Source organism: Amia ocellicauda, chromosome 4 (genome assembly GCF_036373705.1).
Source record: "Amia ocellicauda isolate fAmiCal2 chromosome 4, fAmiCal2.hap1, whole genome shotgun sequence".
Lineage (NCBI taxonomy): Eukaryota > Metazoa > Chordata > Actinopteri > Amiiformes > Amiidae > Amia > Amia ocellicauda.
This window is the reverse complement of record NC_089853.1, coordinates 7,220,290-7,246,746: the sequence shown is the minus strand read 5'-3', so window position 1 is coordinate 7,246,746 and position 26,457 is coordinate 7,220,290. Positions and strand designations below refer to the sequence as shown.

General features: G+C 41.8%; 1 protein-coding gene across 1 annotated transcript in view; it reads left to right on the top strand.

Moving 5' to 3' along the window:
- luzp2 (leucine zipper protein 2) overlaps positions 1 to 22,360 on the top strand; it is a 127,485-nt gene extending 105,125 nt beyond the window's left edge. The window contains exons 10-12 of the mRNA XM_066700793.1: positions 6,943 to 7,047; positions 13,625 to 13,705; positions 16,539 to 22,360. Coding sequence (XP_066556890.1) covers positions 6,943 to 7,047; positions 13,625 to 13,705; positions 16,539 to 16,637 — 285 coding nt within the window. The 3' untranslated portion in view covers positions 16,638 to 22,360. The remainder of the gene's footprint in view (positions 1 to 6,942; positions 7,048 to 13,624; positions 13,706 to 16,538) is intronic.
- Positions 22,361 to 26,457: the final 4,097 nt, after the last annotated feature.

Below are 26,457 nucleotides of genomic sequence, written 5' to 3'. Positions count from 1 at the left end.
CTACACAATATTAGGCAGGTGGTCATAATGTTATGGCTGATCGGTGTATATACATCATTATCATCATCAGTCTATATCGATCCACTCCTGGATGGAGGCCTCCCTAATATGATTCCACTTGCTTCGATCTACAGCTTCCCTTTTCTATAGGATGCCTACAAAGTTTATTACTCCTCTATTACTCTTCCCGTCTTGCATGTGGTCGTCTTCTACGTCTTGTTTAATCTCTCAGGATAAGAGAGCAGTGTTGTAGTCTGCATTGATCAAATACTTTTTTCTTCAGGCAAGTGGGTAGATTTCCTTTCAGCAGCGATCTGTTTCTTCAAATGCACTCCATTCGATTTTCACTCTTCTTTTGATTTCCTCCATAATATCTCCATCTGGACTGATTTCTTAGACATAACTTTTGACTTCTTCGAGTATCTATTGATCAGCTTCAGATTTCTCAGATTTAACAAAGCTGTTACACATGACTGTGGTTCATTTTGAGTCCAGTTCTCTTCCTTGCATCCATGAGTTCTTGAATTTGAGTTCTTCAGGTGTTTATATGACAGTGTTGTAGTAATCGTACGTTGTAGGTTGTTTGGATAAGCTCTGTTTATCTTGCTTCCTAGTCCAAAGTCTTGAGCATATAGCACATCTTCAAGAGTTGCCGTGATGAATTTTGGAGAGATTGTGTCTCCAAAGGATATATAAATATATATGTGTGTGTGTGTGTGTGTGTACACATATTGTCTAAGTGCTACATATGTCAATACAGTATGGATGCTTGTCATCACAGGACAGTTTGTCTGTGTGTGTGCATGTGTGTGTGCGTGTGTCCGTGTGTTGATGATGATGTTGAGAATAGCACAGATGCGGAGATCACTGGTGTGACACTGTAATGGCTGATGGGAGACCTCTGTGCAAAAACACCAAGTCTCCCACTTGTTTAAGGTTTTGAAACTAGATTTGCTTCCTGATCATCTGTCAGCTTTAAAGGCACTGACAGCATGTGCCCGTTCAGTTACAGCAGCAGGGAGATGTTTTCTATGATCACCAGACCACTGTAGAAAAGGTACACTTTATGTGTGTGTTTTTTATCAATTTTTCCTTTTTTGGGAAGCGCTAATGCATAATTAGAGCATGAAGTCACAGCCCATCTACAGACGCTCACATCTGCTTAAGTGTCTCTTTCCTGCTAATGGCCGCACAGCAGCGCACCGGCTCTGACAAGGAGATGTGTCACCGTAAACACGGACTGTAACACACCCACAAATTTACACTATCGTCATACGAATAATATATATAATCACATTCCATAGGTCGTGCTCCTCTCTCTGAAAACTGAACATATGACTATTTCATCAAAGATAAACCTTTGAAAGATTTCGAGGCCCATTAGCACTATAGATGACAGACTGACACAAAGGCTTTTAAACAGTGCTTTTGGCAAGGTAACCCACGTTGCTCTCACTCACCCCTGCAGACACACACTACGGCTAGTGAACCCAGAGGGTTGTCTTTTATCTGCTCATCTGAAGAATTAAACAGAAAAGAGAGAAAAACGAACAGCTGCATAGGAATGAGATGTGACTTAGAAGCGGAGTTCATTAGCGATCGGGGCAGTATGGCGCACACAGGCGATTCATTACCCTCTCATTCCTGTCAGGCACTACTGCTGGTGTCGACAGTTTGTCCAGTTTATGGAGCACAACAAATGGAGCGGCCGCATCTCGGCCCACAGTGGTCTAGCTGTACATCACAGATACTGGCACAGTCCAGCACATCAGGAGCTTTTATTAACATTTGAAAATCCGCCTTGGCCCATTGCATCAGACATTAGGGAATATGAAAACTCGTTTCTTTTTCAAAATTACAAGGAACTGTAAAACAAACTTTAAAAAAAAACCACAGCTAATGCAAACGTTACGCAGTGCGGGGAGATGTAACATTAGAGTGAAGAGCACTGCTTTATGATACTGTAGGTTATATACATGGAGGCAAGTACAGCAACACCAAATCAAAGTGAAACAGAACCGCTTGGCATTGTGGCAACACTCCTTTCTAACCTACATGTGATATTCTCAAAATATTGTAAAATAACACTAAACTTATAGTCATATGTGTTTTCCAAATGTCATGTATGTATGCATTCATGCATGTATGCATTTACGTTTGTACAAATTTATGTATGTACGTACAGTGAGGGAAAAAAGTATTTGATCCCCTGCTGATTTTGTACGTTTGCCCACTGACAAAGAAATGATCAGTCTATAATTTTAATGGTAGGTGTATTTTAACAGTGAGAGACAGAATAACAACAAAAAAATCCAGAAAAACGCATTTCAAAAAAGTTATACATTGATTTGCATGTTAATGAGGGAAATAAGTATTTGACCCCTTCGACTTGGTGGCAAAACCCTTGTTGGCAATCACAGAGGTCCGACGTTTCTTGTAGTTGGCCACCAGGTTTGCACACATCTCAGGAGGGATTTTGTCCCACTCCTCTTTGCAGATCCTCTCCAAGTCATTCAGGTTGCGAGGCTGACGTTTGGCAACTCGAACCTTCAGCTCCCTCCACAGATTTTCTATGGGATTAAGGTCTGGAGACTGGCTAGGCCACTCCAGGACCTTAATGTGCTTCTTCTTGAGCCACTCCTTTGTTGCCTTGGCTGTGTGTTTTGGGTCATTGTCATGCTGGAATACCCATCCACGACCCATATTCAATGCCCTGACTGAGTGAAGGAGGTTCTCACCCAAGATTTGACGGTACATTGCCCCGTCCATCGTCCCTTTGATGCGGTGCAGTTGTCCTGTCTCCTTAACAGAAAAACACCCCCAAAGCATAATGTTTCCACCTCCATGTTTGACGGTGGGGATGGTGTTCTTGGGGTCATTCCTACTCCTCCAAACACGGCGAGTTCAGTTGATGCCAAAGAGCTCGATTTTGGTCTCATCTGACCACAACACTTTCACCCAGTTCTCCTCTGAATCATTCAGATGTTCATTGGCAAACTTCAGATGGGCCTGTACATGTGCTTTCTTGAGCAGGGGGACCTTGCGGGCGCTGCAGGATTTCAGTCCTTCATGGCGTAGTGTGTTACCAATTGTTTTCTTGGTGACTATGGTCCCAGCTGCCTTGAGATCATTAACAAGATCCTCCCGTGTAGTTCTGGGCTGATTCCTCACCGTTCTCATGATCATTGAAACTCCACGAGGTGAGATCTTGCATGGAGCCCCAGACCGAGGGAGACTGACAGTTATTTTGTGTCTCTTCCATTTACGAATAATCGCACCAACTGTTGTCACCTTCTCACAAGCTGCTTGGCGATGGTCTTGTAGCCCATTCCAGCCTTGTGTAGGTCTACAATCTTGCCCCTGACATCCTTGGACAGCTCTTTGGTCTTGACCATGGTGGAGAGTTTGGAATCTGATTGATTGCTTGCTTCTGTGGACAGGTGTCTTTTATACAGGTAACGAGCTGAGATTAGGAGCACTCCCTTTAAGAGAGTGCTCCTAATCTCTGCTCGTTACCTGTATAAAATACACCTGGGAGCCAGAAATCTTGCTGATTGATAGGGGATCAAATACTTATTTCCCACATTAACATGCAAATCAATGTATAACTTTTTTGAAATGCGTTTTTCTGGATTTTTTTGTTGTTATTCTGTCTCTCACTGTTAAAATACACCTACCATTAAAATTATAGACTGATCATTTCTTTGTCAGTGGGCAAACGTACAAAATCAGCAGGGGATCAAATACTTTTTTCCCTCACTGTATGTATGCATTTACGTATGAACATATGCACGCATGTATGTATGTATGTATGTATGTATGTATGTATGTATGTATGTATGTATGTATTCTAATTCTTACACTGTGCTGATATAAATGTGGGAAGGTTATGGGAATGAGATTGGTGTGCAGGGAATGCTGTGTCTAATGCTTTCTGTCATGCAGTGTTCATGTTCCAAAGGGGGGTGGGGAATCAACTTCTAAATCCAAGTGGGCAACCAAATCCAAATGAGCAAACTCTCTAGATATGCTAAAATCAGAATATATGCAGAAAGTATTTGTTGAATTTCTTGCTGGCAGCCTTTGCATGGTCATAACCAGGAAATGTGTGGCGTGTGCAGCTAGCAAGAAACTCACGGCAATTAGTGTCAAAGCTGACCATGGTTACTTCTCCTCTTTTATTATGCTTCACTGACTTGGACCTCATATGAGTTTTTAATTGTTTAATTAACTTGTGTGCTTCACGTCATTGCCCGATTCTGCCTGTATGTAATTTACCAGTTTCAGAAATGGATCAGCGCTGGATTAACGCGACTTCAGGATGCTGTTCTGAGGACTGAAATTGAACAAATGAATGAAATAACAGGTTCACTGCATAAGAGGAAAAATGCTCAGAAGCCATGACAAGTTTCCCCATTCCCACATCCAGCAGCTCTAAATAAATCCCTCCTCCACATCTCACTTTCATGTGTGACAGCGTTAACAAAACACGCACACACACGCACACACAGAAACAAGAAAACAAACAAATGCAGACAATTATAACAAAGCTCAACAGTGTATTATAGTTAAGGTTGCCGTTTGCTTTGTGCTGTAGGGATGCACCACAAGGGGTTAATGGCCCAAGAGAGGAGCGATAAATCTTCAGACAGGCCTACCATCTGCTGGATTAAGCATCTAATGATATTTGCAGACAGAATGAAAAATATTGCAGAGTCAAACGATAATAAATGTAATTTCCTGTCTCCCTGCAGAGCAGATATTAATTTGCCATTCTGTATCTCCGAGGAGTGAGCCAGGTTTTCGTATGTGCATAGTAATGAAGCCAGCGTTTAGATAGGTGTGCAGCGTTATATTGAAATGTGTTGTCATGCTCTTGACTTTCTCATTACGAATGCACACGGGGGCCTGTCGCTGTAGTCTCGCTGAAGAGCACAACAATAACACAATGACATAAACTTGTCGGGAGCAATTGAAAGAACTCCTCTCGCGACAAACTAAACCTGCTCTGGCACTCCCCGACCGAGAGTGTGCACAAAGCGCCGGGCTGATCAAAGACACTTTCTTCCGTCTCTTTGGGTGTCACTCATAATGTTGGGAAACGTTGACTTTTAGGTGTTTGGTTTTCTGTTTTGACTTTCACTGCAGTTTTTGTTTTACCTGTTATCCCTTTTAATGATTGAATTTGGTGAAGGGAACGTTAGTTGTGATACCTGTGTTTATTTTAGAGCTCATCCTTAAAGTTGAAGCCCACGAAGCCTGGTAATTTGCTTGATATTGAGCCACCACATAATCTTTCTGGGCATCTGCTAATTGGCACAACGTATGTTTTTTCTGTACCACACCATATGAGATATAATAGAATAACAGATTTTTAATCAGTCTATCGTCTACAGTCCTCTAGTGTTCACTTCCATTTCACCGCGCCATACTGGGATACGTACAGGTGTCTCCTGGTCTCGGCGCTGAAACTACAAGAGACCCCGATGACATCATTGACAAAAGAGAAAGACAACATGAGCGCATGCTTTATTAATTTGTGTACACATTTTAAAATCTGCGCACACGCCTTTTTAATTTGTATCCACAATTTAGTAAAACTATGTGCACAAAGTATTCATTATTATTGGTTTCTAGTTTCTGGGCACGCTTTACTAAATTTAATTTAAAATCATTAAAAGAAGGAAGAAGAAGAATCTAATGAGCGTGCTCATGAATGAGAGATTGCTCTTCTGTGCCTGTTGTTTTAGTTTTGCCAATGATGTCATCGCATCACGGTGGCACGTTGAGGAGATTACCGCAGGCTTCATGGTGCTCGAGTAGATGGTGGACACAGTGGTGGACACAGTGGTCGACAATATGAGCCTTCCTCTGGGGTTTACTGCCATTGTCCAGGGGCATGTGTCTCCCCTGGTTCAGTCTGTAGGTGTGGTACATCTCACAGCTCCTTGGTGCAGCTTTGCTTTGACAAATAAATGTGTCTGAGTTGGACAACTAACTTTATTCCCCCCCCAACGCTTTAACTTTGTTCTCAGACTGAAATACAGCTGCACTGGGGACAGCCGCGCGCTTATTTGCTTAGGAAAGATCGTTTGAGTGAAGTGCTTGGATTGACGACAGCAGCTAGCGAGGTGCTGACAGAATGATCTCTGATTGAAGATGAAGCTCAGCGACGCATTGCCTTTCTCCTTGCCTGCGTTCTGCTCTTGTTTTTGTTTTTGGAGGAGTGACATTATTACCGCCGCCGCACAGAAGCCCCTTATGTAATCTCTTCCTTTTCTTCTCTCTTAAGTGCTGGCACAGGCCATAATTGAAGACAATGGAGATAAAAACCTGCAGGAGAATCGGTAAACAAACGACAGATGAAAATGAATGAGTGTCGTATCAGCGGTAAATTGAGAAACTACGACAACAAGCACGTGTGTCACGGGAGAGGCACGCGCCTGCGGTGTAATGAATTAGGCGGTTAGGGAAGGTGGCTGAAAACAAGGCTGTTGTTCTGCTCTCCTCTGTGCAACGTGAAGATTGTATGTTGTCAACAGGTCTTCAGAGGGAGTTTTCTGAAGTGTGTCTGGAAGTATGCGTGTGTGTGCGTGAAAGTACTTATTATATCTGACCTTTCCACAGTGAATGACTTTTCGAAAGAGCACAATGATTTCCCATAAACGGAGCTCATATTAAATTCTTTGCTCAATTTATATAAATTTTGAATGAGGAAAACAAGGTTTATTACACAGGGATTTGTGAAGCTTAATGCTTTATAGCAAGGATTTTATGGATCAGTCTCAGATAAATGTTTCATTTCTTTCTACTGCAACACTTTGAAACTGTAGCTTGGGTGGGAGGGGGTATCGCTGTACATGTATACATTTGGGTTTGCCAAGATATTGACCGTACACCTTCGGCTCAGTTATAACGCGAATTCCCATTACTTGTTCACAGGACATCCCTAAAATTTTGAAGATTGTCACAACAAAAGCAGCCTCTTCGAACGCGGCGGCGATGAAGAAAGATAACGTGGAAGTTAAGGAGTGCCAGACACAAGAGGTGAGTCTTTGTCTTAATGTACATTAGACACGGCCGACCTCGGGGTACAGATCCGTCTATTTAAACGTCTGGAACGGGTCAAGGCTTGAATGTGAAAGGTCATTTCCATCCCCTACATTAATTGAAAAAATGAAAACAACCTGCCATAGATCGGAGTTGGTCATGGAGGGATTAACAAGCGTCTGTGTGTGATTCAAGAGCGGGTTGCTGAAGGAAGCTGCTTACATGCTTTAAACCCGTTGTGTTCATCCTGTGGAGTACCTGTGGCTTTCTCAACATACAGAATGGCATTGGCAGCAACCGTGAGTCCATAACGTGTTCACCAGGCAGACAGATGTCCTTCGAAGAAGCTGCTTTTTGCTGTGATGGAGCCGATCCACTTAGAAGCGTTTGCTGTGGGTAAAACACCCATGGACTGACCAGATGGGAGGCTGTGACATGTCATTCCTACCTCTGTAGAGTCTGTGTCACAGATCTGATGACAGTCACGGATGACTTGAGATTATAAACATAACGTTTAACCATAACGTCAGCAAAACCGAGAATGAGAACCAAATGTCTGCCAGGAGTCGGTATTTTAATGCTGTTGCTGTAATTCACAGACCCAATATCCTGCCAACATACTTTCCTGACAGAAACATCAACTCTCTCCTCCTCACTTTGCTAATTAACATGCAGCGCAGACAATTAAATCTACATTTTGACAAATTCAGACTGGGGTTAATGAGGATTAGTCCGGCCCTTTCAAGGATTCCTGATGAATAGACAGTCAGACGAGCCCGACAATTCAAATAGTTTTTTTTTTTTTTCTGGGATAATTTCTTATCCCGCTGGAATTTAAATGTATCCCGAGTTATCACATTATCACATCGCATAACGAGGGCTGACTCCCTCAGGTAGAGATTAAAAAAACAAAAACACGGGAGATATTTGCTGTTCTGAAGGAGAACGATGTTAAAGGTTTCAAAAAGATCAGCCTCTTCGAGCAAACAAAAGGGAGAGTGGGTAGGAAGTTGCAATAAAACAAACCCCCCGAAGCAGAAATCAGAGGTTTGTGTGTCTATTAATTAAACTCGCATTCCGTTCACCTCAAAGTGCCAGGTGATCAATGACTCACACAGAGTTGATTATAAAATGTTGTACTGTATCGTTCCTCCGGTTGCCTCCCACTGCTCTGTGCAGAGGTGGCTCATTATGGCTGATGAAGTCGGGGGTTGAGCTTCCAGGCAATGAAGGTAAACACTGAATGACTGACGGGTATCGACGTCCAAGATGTGGGTCCATGGCTGATTTGTTTTCCAGTCTTTCAGTGGTGGATGTAACCCACCACTTTTACCAGGCTTCCTCGAGTCCAGCGCAACAATCCTCTGTAAGAAGATGTGACAAAAGCCCCATGTTCACTCGGTCGAAATGCTGACGCAGAAAAAAAGAACTGGAAAGAACAACGCATGCGATTTTCCCCATTATTGCACTGAAGCAAACCCATGTTCAGGTTAGACTGATCACACGCTACCCGAGAGAACAGCGTGAGGCAGTTCAGCCAGTTCATGTTCACTTATTTATTCTCTCGCAGGAATTGACTTAAGGTTTATTCCACGCTTAATATTTATGAATCTGTCCTTGTGTCGTTAGCTCACTTCCCGATGTGTTGATTTAATTTTAGCCAGGGAGAACAAAAGGATCATTTTCTCTCAAGGACACGTTGTCCTGTGAGTTCCCTAAAGGGAGCTGTGTCGAGGGGGGTTCTCTCTCCTGCAAACAGAAGATCATCAATCATAAAGAGTCCAGGGGATCCACAGGTCACGGGTTCCTGCTGGACTGGCTGTGCATTATTGCATAATTTGTCTCCTTTTAACTCTGGCAGATTCTCCTCCTCTCACCACGTGTTTCTTTCTACTGACACTGTGATTCTATAACACCTTGAAATCTTTTGATGCCACTTGCTAACTTGCCCCTGTGTGCATTTTCAGACCCCACAGATAGGCCCTTTTTAATTGGATCCATGTATCCTTTAATTAATTAATCAATTTTCTATTCCGAACTTGTTTCCTGCAAGGTTGCATTTCAGTTTTGTCCTTGTGGTTCAGGGAGAGCCTTTCATTCCCGCAGCACATGCAGGGTAGATCCGAGGAGCTCAGGATCTCTGTGTGCAGAAAGATGCGCAACACCCAGGTCAGACTCGTCCCACTCCGGACCCTAATTGCAGCTGTTTCTTTAAATGCATTAGATGCAATCTCACACCAGTGATTGCTATCAAGCTAAAATAAGCACAGAGGGCACATGTGCTGCCTGCTTCTAATTAAGTGTCAAAACTGAGGGGTCCTGAGGGAAGGGAATGGAGTGAAGGATTTTAATGGAAGGTGTTCCTTGACATCAGGTTATTAATAATATTAATAATAATGCAAGAGGAGAGGAAACTGGGAAGATAGAGAATGCCTGCCGTCTCCGAGGAAGGACATTTAGAGATCTCGTCATCCCTTAATGAAAATGTGTCAGATGTATTTTCTTGTTCGCTTTTTTTTTTCCCGGCTTTTTTTTCTTCTCCCCGCTCCATTGGGGTTCACACCGCTGCAGAAAGTGATTCATTATCTTCTCGCCTAAATGAGATTTATGAGATCAAACTCACTGAGGTTCAGACACATCCATTCCACCCCGGTATCCCCACGGCTCGTGACGGCGCTTTATGCTCTGAGCACTGGGACCATTTTCCAAGGGAAACTGACAGACGTTTTGAACTTTTTCAGGCATCTGAAAAAATCTAACTTGTAACTAAGGAGACAGAAGTTAACTTTATAGATTTATATAGCATCACTTTGTAAAGAATGGAAATATGACAATGTAACCACAAAATATCGCACTATAAGCATGTCAATTTGTGAAAATTTGCAATTATGATTTTTCCCAGTTGGTTTAAAAGCTGTTCAAGTGTGGCATCTACTGTAGTGTGGACAGGGGAAATGTAGCACAACAACTGTTTTTCTTTGTGTGGATTATGCTCCAATACTACGCCACCCTTAGTTTATATAGAGGTAGGGGACCTCTGGATCACGGCCAATAAATTGGGTTCCATATTACATAAGTACAGTTTTGGTTTTGCTTTACAAACCAGTTTTATTAAAAGACAGAAGAATACAAAATGACCATAGGTCAAAGTGATTTCCTAAATAAGTTAGAAGAGTACTAGTTCACTTTCACCAATATCAGAATGAATCAAACAGAGCTGGACTGCAATAGTGTTAGCTGCAACCGATGTTTAAGAAAACCTGACCATAGATTAGAGGCTGAATCTAAACAAAGAGACAACTACCCCACAGAATGCATGGAGGGCAGACTGTGGGCCAGTGATTATTAATATCTAGAAATAAATGAAAGTGGAGAAAACAGAATCAATCAAAACAAACCACACCAAGTGCAATAGTCAACTAAAACAATTAAAGTGACAAATCAATTCAAACCCTCGTATTATATCAGACAGTGACCTAGTCATGCATCTGCACAGTCCATGCAGACTGTGGGGAGGTTGTACTCTAGTTGTATTTAAAACGGTGTCTTTTGCACCATTTATATTAACAAATAGCCTTCACTCTCACTAATACTAACTTAGCTCAAAACGCATAGATCAGTAAATTACAACTAAATAAAATCACGACAATGATAAAAAACAATCCTAAAAATAAACCGTACTCTAAAAGCAATACAATAAACAATAATAGTAAAATTGTAAAGCTATTAGTAAACAATAATCAACGCTCACTTCCTGTAGAACAGTGGTTTTCAAACCGGTCCTGGAGTACCCCCTGCCCTGCTGGTTTTTGTTCCAACCTAGGTCTTAATTACTTAATTGAATGGTATATTGCTTTGTTAGGTCAATTAAAGATTCAATTAAGCAATTAAGACCTCAGTTGGAACAAAAAACAGCAGGGCAGGGGGTACTCCAGGACCGGCTTGAAAACCACTGCTGTAGAAGATGTGAGAAACACACGTAAGTGAGCGCATAGGAATAAAAACAATAAAAGCAAATACTTCGGGCAGCAGCGATTTACCAAGTCCTTTGCCTACATTACCCTTTAAAAATTTGAGAACACAAAAAGGGAATAAAACCACCAAAACATAGCTCAGGTTGGCTGTGGAACACAGGAGTAATAAAAACATGTCTCACAGCTCACCCTACAAGTTACCAAACAAGCAGAAATTAATTGGTTGTTTTCCCAAATAGAATAAAATGAAAACAATACAAACAAGATGAGTGCGGTGTGACCAGCTTACCTGCAGCGGTACACAGGAAGTGTTGCCACCCGCTACACAAGCATAATGTTTTTTCCATGACTATAATGGCAGGTTTCCATATTCCTGTAACCAAAGCCTAAATGAGACCAGCAGCTTTTGTTTTCACTGAAGTAAGGCATCACAAATCACTTGGTCAATAATGGTTGCTCTGGTTTGGAGATCTTATTGTTTACCAACTTGATTTCACAGTCAAATCAAACACATGTCTCTGACCATTAAAGAGAAAGGACAACGACTCACAAACACACAGCAGTTTATTTCGGCCAAGGCCTCCTATCCCTTCTGCATCCGAGCTGTAATTTCTGTGCTGGGTCGTAAGTACCGCTACAGAGATGGATGGAATTAAGATGAATCTGTTTCAAAGCCGAGAGAGATCTGTCTTTTCAAGCCAGAGATGAAGGCAGTAGACTGGGTGACACAGGGATAATTTGAATTTGAGGAACTATATAAGAACTTCTAAGTCCTTTACTTAGGAGAAAACGGCACAGTTATTACAAACAGAGCCATTCAAAGAGGACGGGAAATCGGAGGAACAAAGCAAGGATATCAAAGGGAGATGCTTCTCATGTCAATCTGATATTTGAATATCCCAATTATGAGACAGCCGACGTTCAAAGTATGTTTCTTCGATTCGTTTTGTTTCATGTTGAAGGATGTATGGGAAGCCTTTTTGTTTTAAAAGTGATGCACGGTAGTAAACTCCAGATGAAAGATTGTACTCGTTAATCTCGCCTTGTACACAAAACAAAATTAAAATGTGTGTGCTTGACAACTTTTGTTTTCAGTATAGAAGATATAAACCCCTTTCTTTTACTTTAAACTCTTTCAGACGGAGGTAATGCCTGTTGTGTAGAGCGTGAACTTGCAATGCCATTAGCTCTGATGGGATAAACATACAGAAGGAGGGAGAGAGAGAGAGAGGGAGAGAGACTGGATCGATACATGAAAACATGAACTATTTTCATTTAAAAGCGTGGCTCGTTTGAGCAGCACAGTGTACAGCTACAAAATCATCTTGACTTTCTGAACCCGGGCCAATGGGTCTAATGCACCAGAAAATAAGAAGACGTATGATGGGCCTCTGCTTCCTCTGAGGGATTTAATCTCACAGCAACTTTTAAGTGTAAATTAGCTCCGGTGCGAGATGGAGATGATCCTCTCCAGCCTAAATGATTGAGTCTCGTTTTATAGTCAACAAAGGTTCAGTAAGTGTTCGGTAATTTTCTGGTTTTATACGGAACTCAATATCTACTCATTACCAATTACAATCCAGCGCCGCGGCTTGTGTGAATTGTTCCCACAGGAGCCGCTTCAGAATAAAGGTCTGGGAATGTCATCACCACGCAGTCAGCCGAGCGTTTCATTTGAAGCCTCAGCCAAGTCTGTCCTGGGGACTTGTCATGCGCTGATGTAACCCCCCCAACAGAAAGCATTATGGATATTTGACAAATATATAATTTATATCTATCTATCTGTCTGTCTGTCTATCTATCTAAATATCTATTGATCTATATATCTATCTGTCTGTCTGTTTATCTATCTCTGTCTATCTATCTCTGTCTGTCTGTCTGTTTATCTATCTATCTCTGTCTATCTATCTGTCTGTCTGTTTATCTATCTCTCTCTGTCTATCTATGTCTGTCTGTCTGTTTATCTATCTATCTCTGTCTATCTCTGTCTGTCTGTCTGTCTGTCTATCTGTCTCTCTGTCTAGCTATCTCTGTCCTCTGTCTGTCTGTCTGTCTGTCTGTCTGTCTATCTATCTCTATCTGTCTCTCTGTCTCTCTATCTATCTGTCTGTCTGTCTGTCTGTCTGTTAATGTATTATTACTATTTGGTTTTGGTCTAGCATTCACTGTGTTTCTCCAAATTCCCTCTTGTCAGAATAAATACTCAAAACTCTGGTCTTTATTTGTATTTACAAATGTTTTTTAAGATAACAACCTACTGAGTCACCACAAGCTTAAGCTGAGCCCATTGTGTTTTCAAGCACATCGTTTAATATATTTTAAAATCTGCTCCACTGGTCTTGCCCACCCCGCATGTGCTCTTGTAAGCAGGGCTGATAAATTACACCTGTACTGTGTAAAAGTGTAAAAACTAAATTACAACTGAAAGGCTGGAAAATTGAACAAAAATGGCCGCTCAGCTTTGTTTTTTGTTTTGAATTTTCACTCAACATTAGCCAGCTTTCAAGCATATGTCTCTAACTCTCCTGTGGCACAAGCTTTTTGCTTGTTATTTTTATGATTATTATTACAACTATAATGACTGTTATAATTATCTACAGGTTGGAAAGAACTGTTTCAAAAACCAAACCAACTCCACATCACTGGAGAAACAAACAGCTGGACTGAATTCAAGTAATCAGGTAAATCTTTGTTCAAACCACCTGATGTGTGTGGAAGAGAGGATGAATGGTGTTCAATAATCATCAATATACCTTACCTTACTGAATGGATTTAGTGGAATTAATTATCTCCAGTGGAAATGCACACAAGGTGTTACACAACGAACACGGACACACAGCCTACAAGTCCACTGATGGCTGTGCCTCCTGGCCGGGGGGGATGGGGCTGGAGGTCAAAGCTTCATTGCTTAATTACCAGAGAGCAACATGGGTCCTCACCATCAGAAGAGCAAACCTGAGAGGAGGATTTGTGCAGGAGTACAGAGGATAACTCATTTAATGGCATGGGAAGGTTACATATTATATATATATATATGAATCATCATCCTCATCCATCAAGTGCTGGATGAAGGCTCTCGCTCCCCAACATCATTATTGCGTTTCTGACACAACGTCAGCAGTGGCCCTGATTCCAGTGGAGAGCTGCTGCTCAGACTGTGGCTCCAGTGAGGAACTGCCCTGTGGCGAGAGCTGAGCAGGAGCGAGACAATTTCTGTCGCCTCAGACAGAGCAGATCTGAGAGGATAGGAACAGACTGACTGCACGGCACTTTGGCCCCGCTGAGCCTCCATCTGAAACGCACTCAGACAAGTGAAGTTAAGGTCTGTTTTCTTGCCATCAACTGATCGCAAGTTATATATATATATATATATATATATATATATATATATATATATATATATATATATATATATATATATATATATAAATCATTATATCCTCTGTGACAAGATGGTCGCCAGATGTAGTGGCTTCCCGACCTTTATAAGAAAAGGGTCACAGAATGGTCACTGTCTGCTCTGCCCTCCTGTTTACCCTCTCACCTGTCTTTGACATCTTTTCTTCCACCTGTCAATAACAAAATATTTTTTAAAGCGTCAATGTCAATTATTAACAGTCTAGACCTTGATGTATCTGCCAGCTGCATTTCCTAATGAGTTTTTAACAAACCCGACCGTCCCCCCTTTCCTCCAGACGAAATAAAAGACTCTCACGATCGGCTTTGATCAAGTGATGTGTTTCCTCGGCGGCCGGTGACATGAGCCCAGGAGAATAAACTCATTTGTAACACTTACAGCCCGTTAGGCAGCCCGGTGACAGCAGCCATGTGCCGGTCTCACGGGTCTAGAGAGAGCTGCCCAGCCTGTCCACCCTGTCCACATCCTGTCCGCACTCGTCTCCACACGCTGACAAACAAGATCATGAAATACACACGTGAGAACTGCTGTTCAGCGGCTCTTATAAACCTCGTGCCTCGTCCTGCAAGACGTGCCGTTCTAGTCTAGGGGTTAAGGGCAAGCTCAAAGTGTACCAGCTCTGCTCTCTCTCTTTTTAAATACATATACTATTGCAATGTCGTGGTTTGAAACTGTGGCAGGTCCTTTACTCCGGTGAGAGCAGAGAAATTCCCACTTCGCCCAAGCGATCGTTCGGCACAAGTCAGCTACGTGTCATTTTCTGCCCATGGCTGCGAATGCCATTTGTGCCGGACCCTCATGTGTAATGTGCGGGGCTGTCATTGCTGTTGGTTAATGGGGCAAAAATCCGCTTTGAGAGGCCTGCTATAATTCGCTCCTGGAACCGCCAGGGAGATTATCGCACGCAGCCATACTTACAGACGTCTCTGGGTTTGTTCACAATTATCAGCGGTGTGACAGCCTTGACCAAGCCGCCGCGTAGACAAGTTTAATTTTAATTTTTAATTGTGGTCATCAGGGATAATCGCAGACGCTCAGAGGATGTGAAACGTCGGCACCGCCCTCGGAGGGGAAACGTTTGGCACACGCGCTCCATCTCCGTGTCACGGTTTTAATTTAGCCGTGGATTTATTTAATACGGGAATTGGAAATTAAACTGTTCATTTTAATATGATGGGGCGTCGCTCTGAGAGACAGTGTTTTTGCTACACTTGCCAGATGTGTTCAGCAGAAAGTAAACCAGAGTGGAGCCTAATTACAACTGTAGCATCAGAGGCAGGACGTTCAGCCGAGCTTTATCCGTCAGTGGCGTACAAAATTAATTCTCAATGGAAACAAATTGTTTTATTACAATGTGTTTCAAGCATGAATGATCCCTCTTACTTTCTGTACCGTGATTAACCTGGATCTCTATTAGCACTTCGACACAGTGAGTCAATCTCCGCTGACGGCCCGATATATACATGTTATGAGCCGGCAAACGAACAGGGAGAAGTACATAAATTGAACTAAATGATGTGCCCTCGTGGACGAGATTTGAAGAGACTCAAGTTCAGATTAGTTTTTAATGTATTTTCCTTTGCACCCTCTACATTTTTATTTACACGTCATTTACGGCAGAGTTAAATTGTCAGTAGGATTGATTTATGCATTGGCCTATTTATGTATGTATGTATATTTATTTACATCTGCTCATTCCTTCTCAAAAACTGAACTGAAAATATAATTTTCCCCTCCAATTAAAAGTCACCTGACCTGGCTAGTAATTGATACTGATATCCTGTAGTACATTTATTGATTGATCGATTCTAATAAAACATTTTCAGTTTCAGAAAGATCTGGGTCAAGTAATAATAATTCTGTGGATGTGGGAGCTATATAAATAAACTGTCACTCTCCATCTGAGTTTTGGTTGACGGTTGTTGGTGTTAATGAAACATCTGTCCCACGTAATCAGGTGTTGTGCCCTTCGCTCTCATTAACGCCGCTTAATGAACATAGAGGAAGAGGAAGGGTCTGTCCTGTCAGTCAGTGTTTAACTTTTCTGTTTCTTTTCCCTCTTTTTTCTCTTGCCTTCTACAAACAACACCCCACAGAAAGCCCCAAGAGACAAGAACGACGTTCTAAAGTCGACAGAAGAGGACAAAAAAAAACTGGACAGCAGTGACAACAAAAAGACGAGTGAAGGAGTGTGACTGGAGACTGGGGGGGGAGGGGGGTCTTAACGGAAAAATAAAACCCTGAAAAAGATGAAAACAATCCAATTGTAAATACTCTGAGGACTTGCGTTTGAACTTTCTGTATGCTATGATGTCATTTTCGCTCAGTCGAATCTCAAGGCATGCCTCCCTCACGCTCATACACACACACACGCAGATAAACATGCACACGCACTCACAACTCGCCGCTGACAAACTTCACGTTTCATGGAAAGGGGATCCCCTGGTGAAATGAAATATACCGCAGAGGCATGCATTCTAACTCGCTCTGTTTTCCTTCATTCATTCACAGTTTTCTTTTTCCTGTTTTATTTTCTTTGCAACCAAAATATCACTGTGTCATTTGAAACCAAGTGTCTGAAATTGATCGGATACGTGCAGCGATTCCTAGTGAGTCTCCACTTCACAGCTCTTAGGAGACACGAAAACCCTGCAATGTTGTCGTTTTCTGTTTGTTTGTTTATTAGTTTTTTCCATGTCACACTTTCCTTACGGAGGAAGGTATGAAAGATACTTCAGATACCTGTTGGATTAATTCTTGCCTGTATATGCTGTAGAGTAGTCGATTTCAGTGTAGGAACAATGTAATCAAGTCCTGACGCAGGAAAGTGTCGATGTATGAACTCTGTGTTATGGTTGCTGTGCAGTAACTGCGACCTCCTTGCGTAGTTATTATATCAATGGGAAAGACTTGTCTGTGGAGAGGATGGACATCTCTAGATCATCCATCACTCGAAATCAAAACCTCGTCTGTTGCAAATAACATAAAACGTAAACATGCTTGATGTTGGCTTCTCGTTTGACTCTGGTGTCTGGCTTCTCACCCCCGGGGAAGACAGACACCAGAATAGGGGCTTTGCGTCTCCGAGTGACAGACGGATTGAGGTTTTGACTTAATCCGGGCCTAAGCCAGTCGTTTTTGGAGCTTGCGGGGCATATGCACTCCTAGACTGAATATTCAACGTCAACTCTTAGTCCTTACCGTGAACATGACAACCCAGACAAGAATGATGGTACAAATACAGTTTTCAAATCTATTAAACTCATTAACTCTTTCCCTTTTGTTAAGACAACAGACTTTTAAATCGCTACCACCTTTAAATTGCTACCATGCTAGTTCCAGGCTTTGTGTGCCATCAATAATGTGCACACCTCCGTGTCTAAAGATGTGGACTGCATCCTTGAGCGATGCTTCTCTTTGGTGCAGCCCGGCTCCTCTGGCTGCCGAGAAGTAATGGCTTTAATCCTTTGGCGTATTTCATTTGCAGGAGCTTATTCGTACTGTCAGACGTGAAGACATCTAGAGGAGCATATCATAGCGTCCCGAAATATCACCAATGGCCTCGGCCCCACGGTGCAGCAAGGTCACAGTTTCACAGCTTTGTGAGGCTCTGATTTCACTCGGAAAGTTCACTGCTTCTCGGTTTAACCCGCCGTTGCGAATCTCCCGGGTGGGAACGGTTTCTCTTCCCAATCCTGAGCTTTTATCTGTCTGTCAGAGAGGCTGGAGACAAAGGTCCTGTTCTCGGTGGCTCTGGAGCAGTGTCTACGCCATAGTTAAAACACTAGTAGAGAAAATCATGTTTTAGGTGACTAATTATTATTGCTATCATGATGTTACCATCAGCCCTGTTTCCTGTGATTTCTTTTGCCTGCAGTATGAGCTGCATTAATAAGTAACTACAGCTTCCCTTAGTACTTTTCACAAGGCTGAAGTTGTCCCTGGGGACCAAATTAAATTACACAACAAACATACTGCAGATACTCCAAACAGCCACACGTCCTCATACGTTTTAATTAACTTCCTTCATTCAAATAATCATAACAATAACAATAATACTAATAATAATAAAGGAGCAATTACAATTAAAGGCAATTAAAAAAAGGGCAAAGGCGAGAATCTATTGTATTTTTTATTTGTTTATTTGATGACTTGATCCATCCATTAAGAATACATTTGAATAAATTAAAGGAAGAGGGGGGGAAAAAAGCTACAGACTTCAAAGCTCGCTAACTGCATGTTTGGAGGGTCATGTCAGTGTGAGGCACTTAAATACAGATTTGTGAATGTCAGGCCGAACAACGTCGAAGCCGGTGATGAAAATGTACCTTTTCAATTCCCTCATGGGACAGGAAAGGTGACATTCATGCTAATCTGTGTATGATTCTGTACTATACAATACTGAAACCCTGTGTTGATTTCCTTTGAATTAAAAATAAACCAGTAGCAGAATTATTTAAAATATGTTATGTATATGGAAAAGATAGAAAGAACACAAGCACACTGCTGTAAAGGTTTTTATCTCTCTGATTCTGGATATACAATTTAAAGCTTGTACCGGCGAACAGCGTGAGTAGCGAACACTGTTTAAGATGTCCTCCCAATTATCTTTAAAACAGAGCCGCGTGACACACCAGAACACGCACACGAAAATCACATCGTTAACTCGGAAAGCATTTCTGTACATAGCATTATAACCGTGGTATCGCACTGTTCTCTCACACGTGTTGGCCAGTAGACTTCTCTGCGCTTCTTTCTCTGTAAATGAACATGTTGCCCCGTGTGTTTTTTAAAAGCAATAATTTAAAAGTACAAAAAACAAAAACAAAAAAACATAAAAAGTGTGCGTTTTTATAATTCAATTTGTAATATGACTCTTGCAAGCTGGAGTTAGAGGACTGGTGGTGTGGATTAATGGGCTGTGTGGGATACCTGACAATCAATTTTTTATTTGTGATTTGTTAGAAATTTGTATTATTCCTGTTTTTGGGGGCGTTGGTTGTTTAATGACAGATGATGGCATTATTATGAGTCCATTATAGCGTCAGAGCTCTTACTGTAGAAGAGGTGCCCCCTTACTTTTGGATAACAGACCCTAATGGTCTGTTTTTACTTTAAAATATTCTGTCCACTCTTCCGGATCACCCACAATTAATACCCCATGCAGATGTTTTCATCACACCTGGGAATCTGCCTGTATAGGAGTGTCCCATTCTTTTTTCCTATATATGTCATTTTAAGTGACTTGTGTTGATTGATCGCTTTGTGTGTTTGTTTTTTTCTCACTTTTTATTTGTATTTATGTTTCATCGAATCATTAATTCAAGGAGAATGTAACGAGCTTTGCTTTGATGGCACTTGCATGGTGAATGAGATATTGTATTCATTTATGTGTTTTACTTAATCACTTGTTATTAAATGAACGCACCCCAGGCGCACTCTTAAAGGAAGGCACAGAGCTGCGTCTCGTATAACTCTGCGCTGAGACAATTGCATTTGTATGTAATTTAATCCCACTCGGAAATCAGATCCTTCTTGCAGACGCTGTGGTCGAGCGCAGTTTCCCGCAGAATGTTTCAATCTGGTTGTAAATGTTCAACGAGTGTTCTAATCATACTCTAAACATTTTACTCGCGCCAAAGGTGAGATAACCCGTCTGCCTCTTGGGTTTTTTACGTGGGCCGTGTTTGCTTTACTGTGAAAGAGCAGCTGTCAATCCGACGACCTGCAGATGAAGCAGAAATCTGCCGCGCGTTTAGTTCCCACGAGGCCGTCACAGGAGAAGGCCGGACAGGCTGGTTCACACACACAGAGAGTGGCGACACGAGACAATGGATGTATGTGACATCCATTGTTGCTCTCTTTTGAACACGCACGGCAGGATCATTGATGTCTGCATGTAAAGCGCGGGTTTACATGTAGAGGTGGCCTCGGGTTTCCTCTGTTCTCCTAATTGTTCTGTCAAACTGTCATCATTCTCTTGTGTTTTTGTGATCGACTCTGCCCTTGCATGTGGCCGTTGTTTGTTTGTTTGTTTGTCTGTGCATTATTGGACACAAAGCTGATTCTCCCGACCAGAACACGCACACGCACACACACACGCACACGCATCCCCACGGCATAAATCAAAACATCACGTCTAAACCCCCATCAGAAGTTTCGACCTTCACAACGGCACTTTCTAGTTTTCTTTCTCTCACAGCTGGGCTGCCAATTACACCTGAACCCCACCGATGATGCCCTTAAGCAGTTTGTTTGTCAGCTGCACAAAATAAATAGGGGGGTGAAGCAAACGGGGCTGTCAATTAAGTTACAGAGCTCAGCTGGAAAGGGAAAACTCCCCGGCACAGGTGTCATGTGACGCGCAGGGTTTCGAGACCCCTTTTCGGGAACGGAAAACATCACAGTATCTCCTAATTGCTGTACTAGAGGACCTGACTTTACGGACCTAATTAGACACAGAATGGTCCGCTGTGACAGCCAAGCCCCCCAGCAGGCGGCGCACACCGGTCTGACTTAACTACGAATGTCAGAAGGCATGTGTCACCACCAGCGGAGGAGACCAAAGGCCACACACGGCATCCTGTCACACATCTCCCATAGAAGGAGTTTTGTGATCCACACCTCCTCCTGATTTGCTCCCGTTGCTTCTTTAACTCGGCGCTCGGAGAAGCTGGCGGGTCGGTCGGCCGCGGTGAGGGTGTCAGACACTAACACCTGTATCCTTGCTGCCTCGCCTGAGGGGTGCCGATATCCTCGCTTTCATCCCACCAGTTTATCCCCCAAATTCAAGCGTCATGATGGTCTGAAATTCTGGTGGTTTTAATTTGCGTTTGAATGGGTTTGAGAGTTTGAAGTGATATACTCCATAGCATAACAAGGACGTATGCTTGGGGACTTCAACACCTGTATACAGATAGACCGGATGGATATCTTGGTTAAAATTGTACGGTTCTCTAAAAAAATGTAAACCCAGAAGTCTCTGGGGCCCAGGGACATTTCATCCCTCCGTCCTGCAGTGTGGGTTTGAGACTGCAGAGCTGTAGTATCTGGGAGTCCTGCTTAACCTTGAAATGAAGAGACGGTAGCGCTGTCCTCTTGATTGTGATTTTTACGCCACTTTGGCTTTTTATACGTGGTCCGTTTTCCATGCATAGACTTGCTCTAGTTGCTCATATTTCGGTATGTCTACGCTTAAGCTGTCGCCGCATTACAGTTATGAAGGCATTGATGAGTTTAATTATTACAATTCTGATCAGTGCATATTTGAAGAAGTTAAACAGGAAATGTTCAATGAACTGCTTTTGTTGATGGTGGTGGTGATTTGTTTCGCCTAAAGGTTTTTGTTCTTTTCACATTTGTGTTGTGTTTTGCTCTTTTACCCCCGTCGCTCTTTTATTCCACTACATTTATAAGGTAGATCAGTTGTGTACATTTGCAATGTTATAGGTCCTGTTTGTATGATATGATCACACAATGCACAATACACAAAGCATATGTCATGCTATTGAATTGCAGTGTAATGACAGACATTTTAACAGCGATTCCATCCCAAGAACTCAGTGACAATGGGTTGTGTGACCTTACCTGTGTCTGATACCGTGGTTCAGCCGTGCTTCTACCACCTGTGTCTCGCATTAAACTGAAATAGATTTACATTACAATGCTGACAGAGACGAAAGCTAAAGCTAACAACAACATTGGGATCTTTTTTTATTTTATTTTACTTTTATCGTTTTGTCATCTTGTAAAGTACAGGTAATACTGGCAGATCTAACTACGAAGAATTTTTGGAGTCTCCTTTTTTTCCAGTTTAAGGGGGTTGTAAAGTTTTAGACCTTAGGGAAGTTTGTTTACTGCTTGTTCTGAATTGAATTTATTGTATATTGTCCTTCTGAAATAAATACTTTGGAGAATATTATAGCAAATGTTTCTGAATTTGTGTGTGTGTGCGTGTGTGTAGGTGTGTGTGTGTGTGTGTGCGTGTGTGTCTGTGTGTGTGTGTGTGTATGTGTGTGTGTGTGTGTGTGTGTGTGTGTGTGTGTTTTATTAGCTGCCTACATTGGTATGGAAGTTGCAACAGTCAGACTGGTGATTCCGAACTGGGGGAGAATAACCAACAATAAAATTTGGAGAATCTGTTTTTCTTGAGGAGAAGAAGCAGGAACTGAAAGCTGAAAATGTTATAAAAAAGGAGGCATTGATCCATCTGTATTTCCACTCCAGTGGAATAACTTTAAGAATTTAAATAACACTGAGGTTCTGGAATTAAACTATATATAGATTTCAAAAAGGAAAAAGAATAAAACTTTAACAGACTTAATTCAAGTGCTATCATCCATAACCAAGATGCCACATATACAGTTGTAATCTTAAATACCAAGATACGCATGGATTTACCCATCGCTTTGTTTTCTGCTTGTTTGTTTGTTTGTTGTGTTTGAATTGTGCTTACAGAGCCTTAGACACTTTGCTTCAATAAACACAACTGAAGCTGGAAGAGGTTTACTGAGGAAACATGAAAAGGAAAAACAAGTGCCTAGGTAAGCATTTATTTAAATATAATGAATGCATGTTTATCAGATTTACCAGGTTTGAGTCTCCTGCTGTCCTCATTTACTGGAAGAACAGACTCTTAATTTAGTTGGGGCTTTCATCTGAAAAATGAAGGAAAAAATACTCTTTAGAAACTGGAAACTGTTGATGCCTGTTAATTCAAGGTCACACTGACCAGAGGAGTTTCTCATTAAATGGATGAATGTATATTTTTGCTGTTTCTCTAAGTACTACTTTCTTTCTTTCTACTACTTATAGGACAGGACAGGACAGCTGTTACTCACGATGGGCTTGTCATTGGAAGGGTTTGTTTAGTTTAGATGCTGCAGGTGACCTCATGTCAGTTTAATGTGTCTCAGCTATTAAGTATAGTGTAGTATAAGAACATAAGGCAGTGTCCAATCGAGAGGAGGCCATTCGCCCCATCGTGCTCGTTTGGTGTCCATTAATAACTAAGTGATCAAGGATCCTATCCAGTCTATTTTTGAATGTTCCCAAATTGTCTCTTCAGCCACATCGCTGGGGAGTTTGTTCAGATTGTGACGCCTCTCTGTGTGAAGAAGTGTCTCCTGTTTTCTGTCTTGAATGCCTTGAAGCCCAATTTCCATTTGTGTCCCCGGGTGCGTGTGTCCCTGCTGATCTGGAAAAGCTCCTCTGGTTTGATGTGGTCGATGCCTTTCATGATTTTGAAGACTTGGATCAAGTCCCCATGTAGTCTCCTCTGTTCCAGGGTGAAAAGGTTCAGTTCCCCAGTCTCTCAGTAGGACATTCCCTTCAGACCTGGAATGAGTCTGGTTGCTCTCCTCTGAACTTCCTCAAGAGCAGCAATATCTTTCTTGAAGTGTGGAGCCCAGAACTGTCCACAGTATCCAGATGAGCTCTAACTAGTGCATTGTACAGTCTGAACATCACTGCCCTTGTTCTCAATTCTACACTTTTGACAATATACCCTAGCATTGTGTTTGCCTTTTTTATTGCTTCCCCACATTGTTTGAATGGAGAAAGTGAGGAGTCCACGTAGACTCTGTCTTTCTCATGTGTTACTTCATCTAGTTCTACTCCTCACATAATTATAGTGGACAATTTTATTACTTGCATGTAACGCCTTGCACTTGTCCACTGTAGTATCTCTCGTAATGCCAATATTTATTATTTTCGTTCTTTAAAAAGAACTCTAGTGACTACATGAAATGCTGATTTTAAATATCTACAGTTGTTGACCTTATTGGTAACATCCATGCATTACTCATGTGTATCGGATCTCTTTAACAAATTAGTGGCATTTCTTTCTTCTGGAGAAATGGGCTGGTTGTCTCCTGGCAGGGATGGAGCTGCTAATTGTCAATTCTTTAAGTTTTATGGTTCCAAATGAAATGTTGTGCTGTGGCTACATTCCTCCCCATCTCATGACAATGAAAAAGACAATTGCTTTAATCGTTTTGGGGGGTCTTCTCCCATGTTGGAGAAAGTGGTCCAGCTTCCTACTCAGAAGCAAAACAAGACATTAATTCTACAACAACTGCCGAGGAATAATTTTTCGCTTGTTTTCAGTGCGTGTAGGAAACACTACAGTGTTGTTTCGGGCAGATTTGGTTTAAATGAAAAACATCTGTCATGATCCATCCAAAAGGAAATGCACATTTATTATTGTCCATAATTGCTGTGTCTTCCAACCAATCTCATGACAAAAACACACTCATTTGAAGATCTTCTTGTTTATTAGTTTATGTATTTATTGTATGGTCTTAGGAAAGGATAGAAAATGCCTGCTTTGTGTCTTTCTTGGCCTAGAGGCAGATTTTGCATTGCAGACAGCACAAGGACCCGGATTTATCCCATTCATCAACAGTTTTAAACATCTGCTAAGCAAGCAGCTGATTGGTTGATTGGCTTCATGCTGTTGTTGCTGTTGTTTGCGGTGTCTCATAAAGGAGAGAACTGCAGGAAGGGATTTGCACGATGAAAGTTGGCTGTGGTTCCGAAATCCAAAGCTGCCATTTCCACAAAAGCCATACCAATCTACCGCTGTCCACACTCCGTCTCCCGAGAACCACATATTCGACTCGCATGCTTTGGGCTTTAAAATTAATTCGATTAGGATTTGAAAAACCTCTTTTGTTTTTTGTTTCCTGTTCCAGACAAAACTAAGTACTGTATCTTGATTATATTAACTCAGGTCAAATGTGTTGGTTGAAATTCTCTCTCTCTCTCTCTCTCTCTCTCTCTCTCTCTCTCTCTCTCTCTCTCTCTCTCTCCAAACCGAGGCTTTATTTTACCAGAATTGAGAATTAAGAGCCTCCCCTATTCATCTGACTGGCAGCTGTGTAAATAGGACAAGAGTCAACATTGAGCTCCACCTCGGGATTGCCGCTCTTTTTAGCATCTGGAACCAAAGATTAGTAGGTCCAGTAATTTTGACATCTGGCAGCATTTCTCAGAAATGTAAGCGTATATTGCATTTTTTTTATTTTTGAAGCTGAGGATCGTATGTCTGCCACACAAACACAGAATAATTAAGAATAATTACATGTAAACTGCTACCAGTCGATTGACCCATTCTGTGTTGTATCTCAATAAGTTTCAGCCTTTCCTTGATTCCCAACAGCCTTTGTTTTTATTTTATTTATTCATATTACTAAAACAATAAGACATTTCACACCATTAAAAACGGTGTCCGTCAGGGCTTAGTTAAAGCGGAATATAAAACTTTTTTTTTCCCTTAATACAACTGCATGCCAAGTCCTACAGCCGGCTAATGTGACATGAATATGCAAAGGGATATTTGACATTCCACTAAACCTCTCTATAAACAACCTGAGGGGGGGAACCGGAGAAAAGGTCAGCGCTTCTGACACCACTGTCACTCATATCTCCTCGGCTTCTCTGCAGTCTTGGCTCAGCTGAAAAATGTGTGCTTTCGGTAAATGAATGAATTAGTAAATAAGTAGACAAATGTCATCGTATTCTTCTTCAGAACAAGCTTCGTCGTAATCTCTTTGCGGGAACTAAACACTTTGCCCTCTGGAATCCGCCTCAATAGGCTTAAAATTTTAGTCAACTTCACCTGGGTGACTCTTTGAAATTGTAATGGAAAAAGCATTAGGTTGTGACATTTCATTTACCACTTGGTTCTGTGCTCCTCGCCGCCGCCGCTAAGTGTCTGAAGCACCCCCCGCTGTCCCTCTGCGGAGAGAGAAATCCTCGCACACTCGCAGGCAGTTGTGCCACTATCCATGAATGTCATGAATACAGAACAAAAACTGAAATTGTACCAACTATTTCCATTGCATCTAATGACAAATATGTTTCCCGGGACCCGATTGCCAGACAGCCCCGGCCTGGTTCGTTTTTAAATCTCTGCAATCAGTTCCTCATCGGAAACCGTTTTACCCTTGACAGTAACTGTACTGTATTAGATTTATTTATTTTTTCCGTGCATTTTCTCAGGCTGAATTGAAT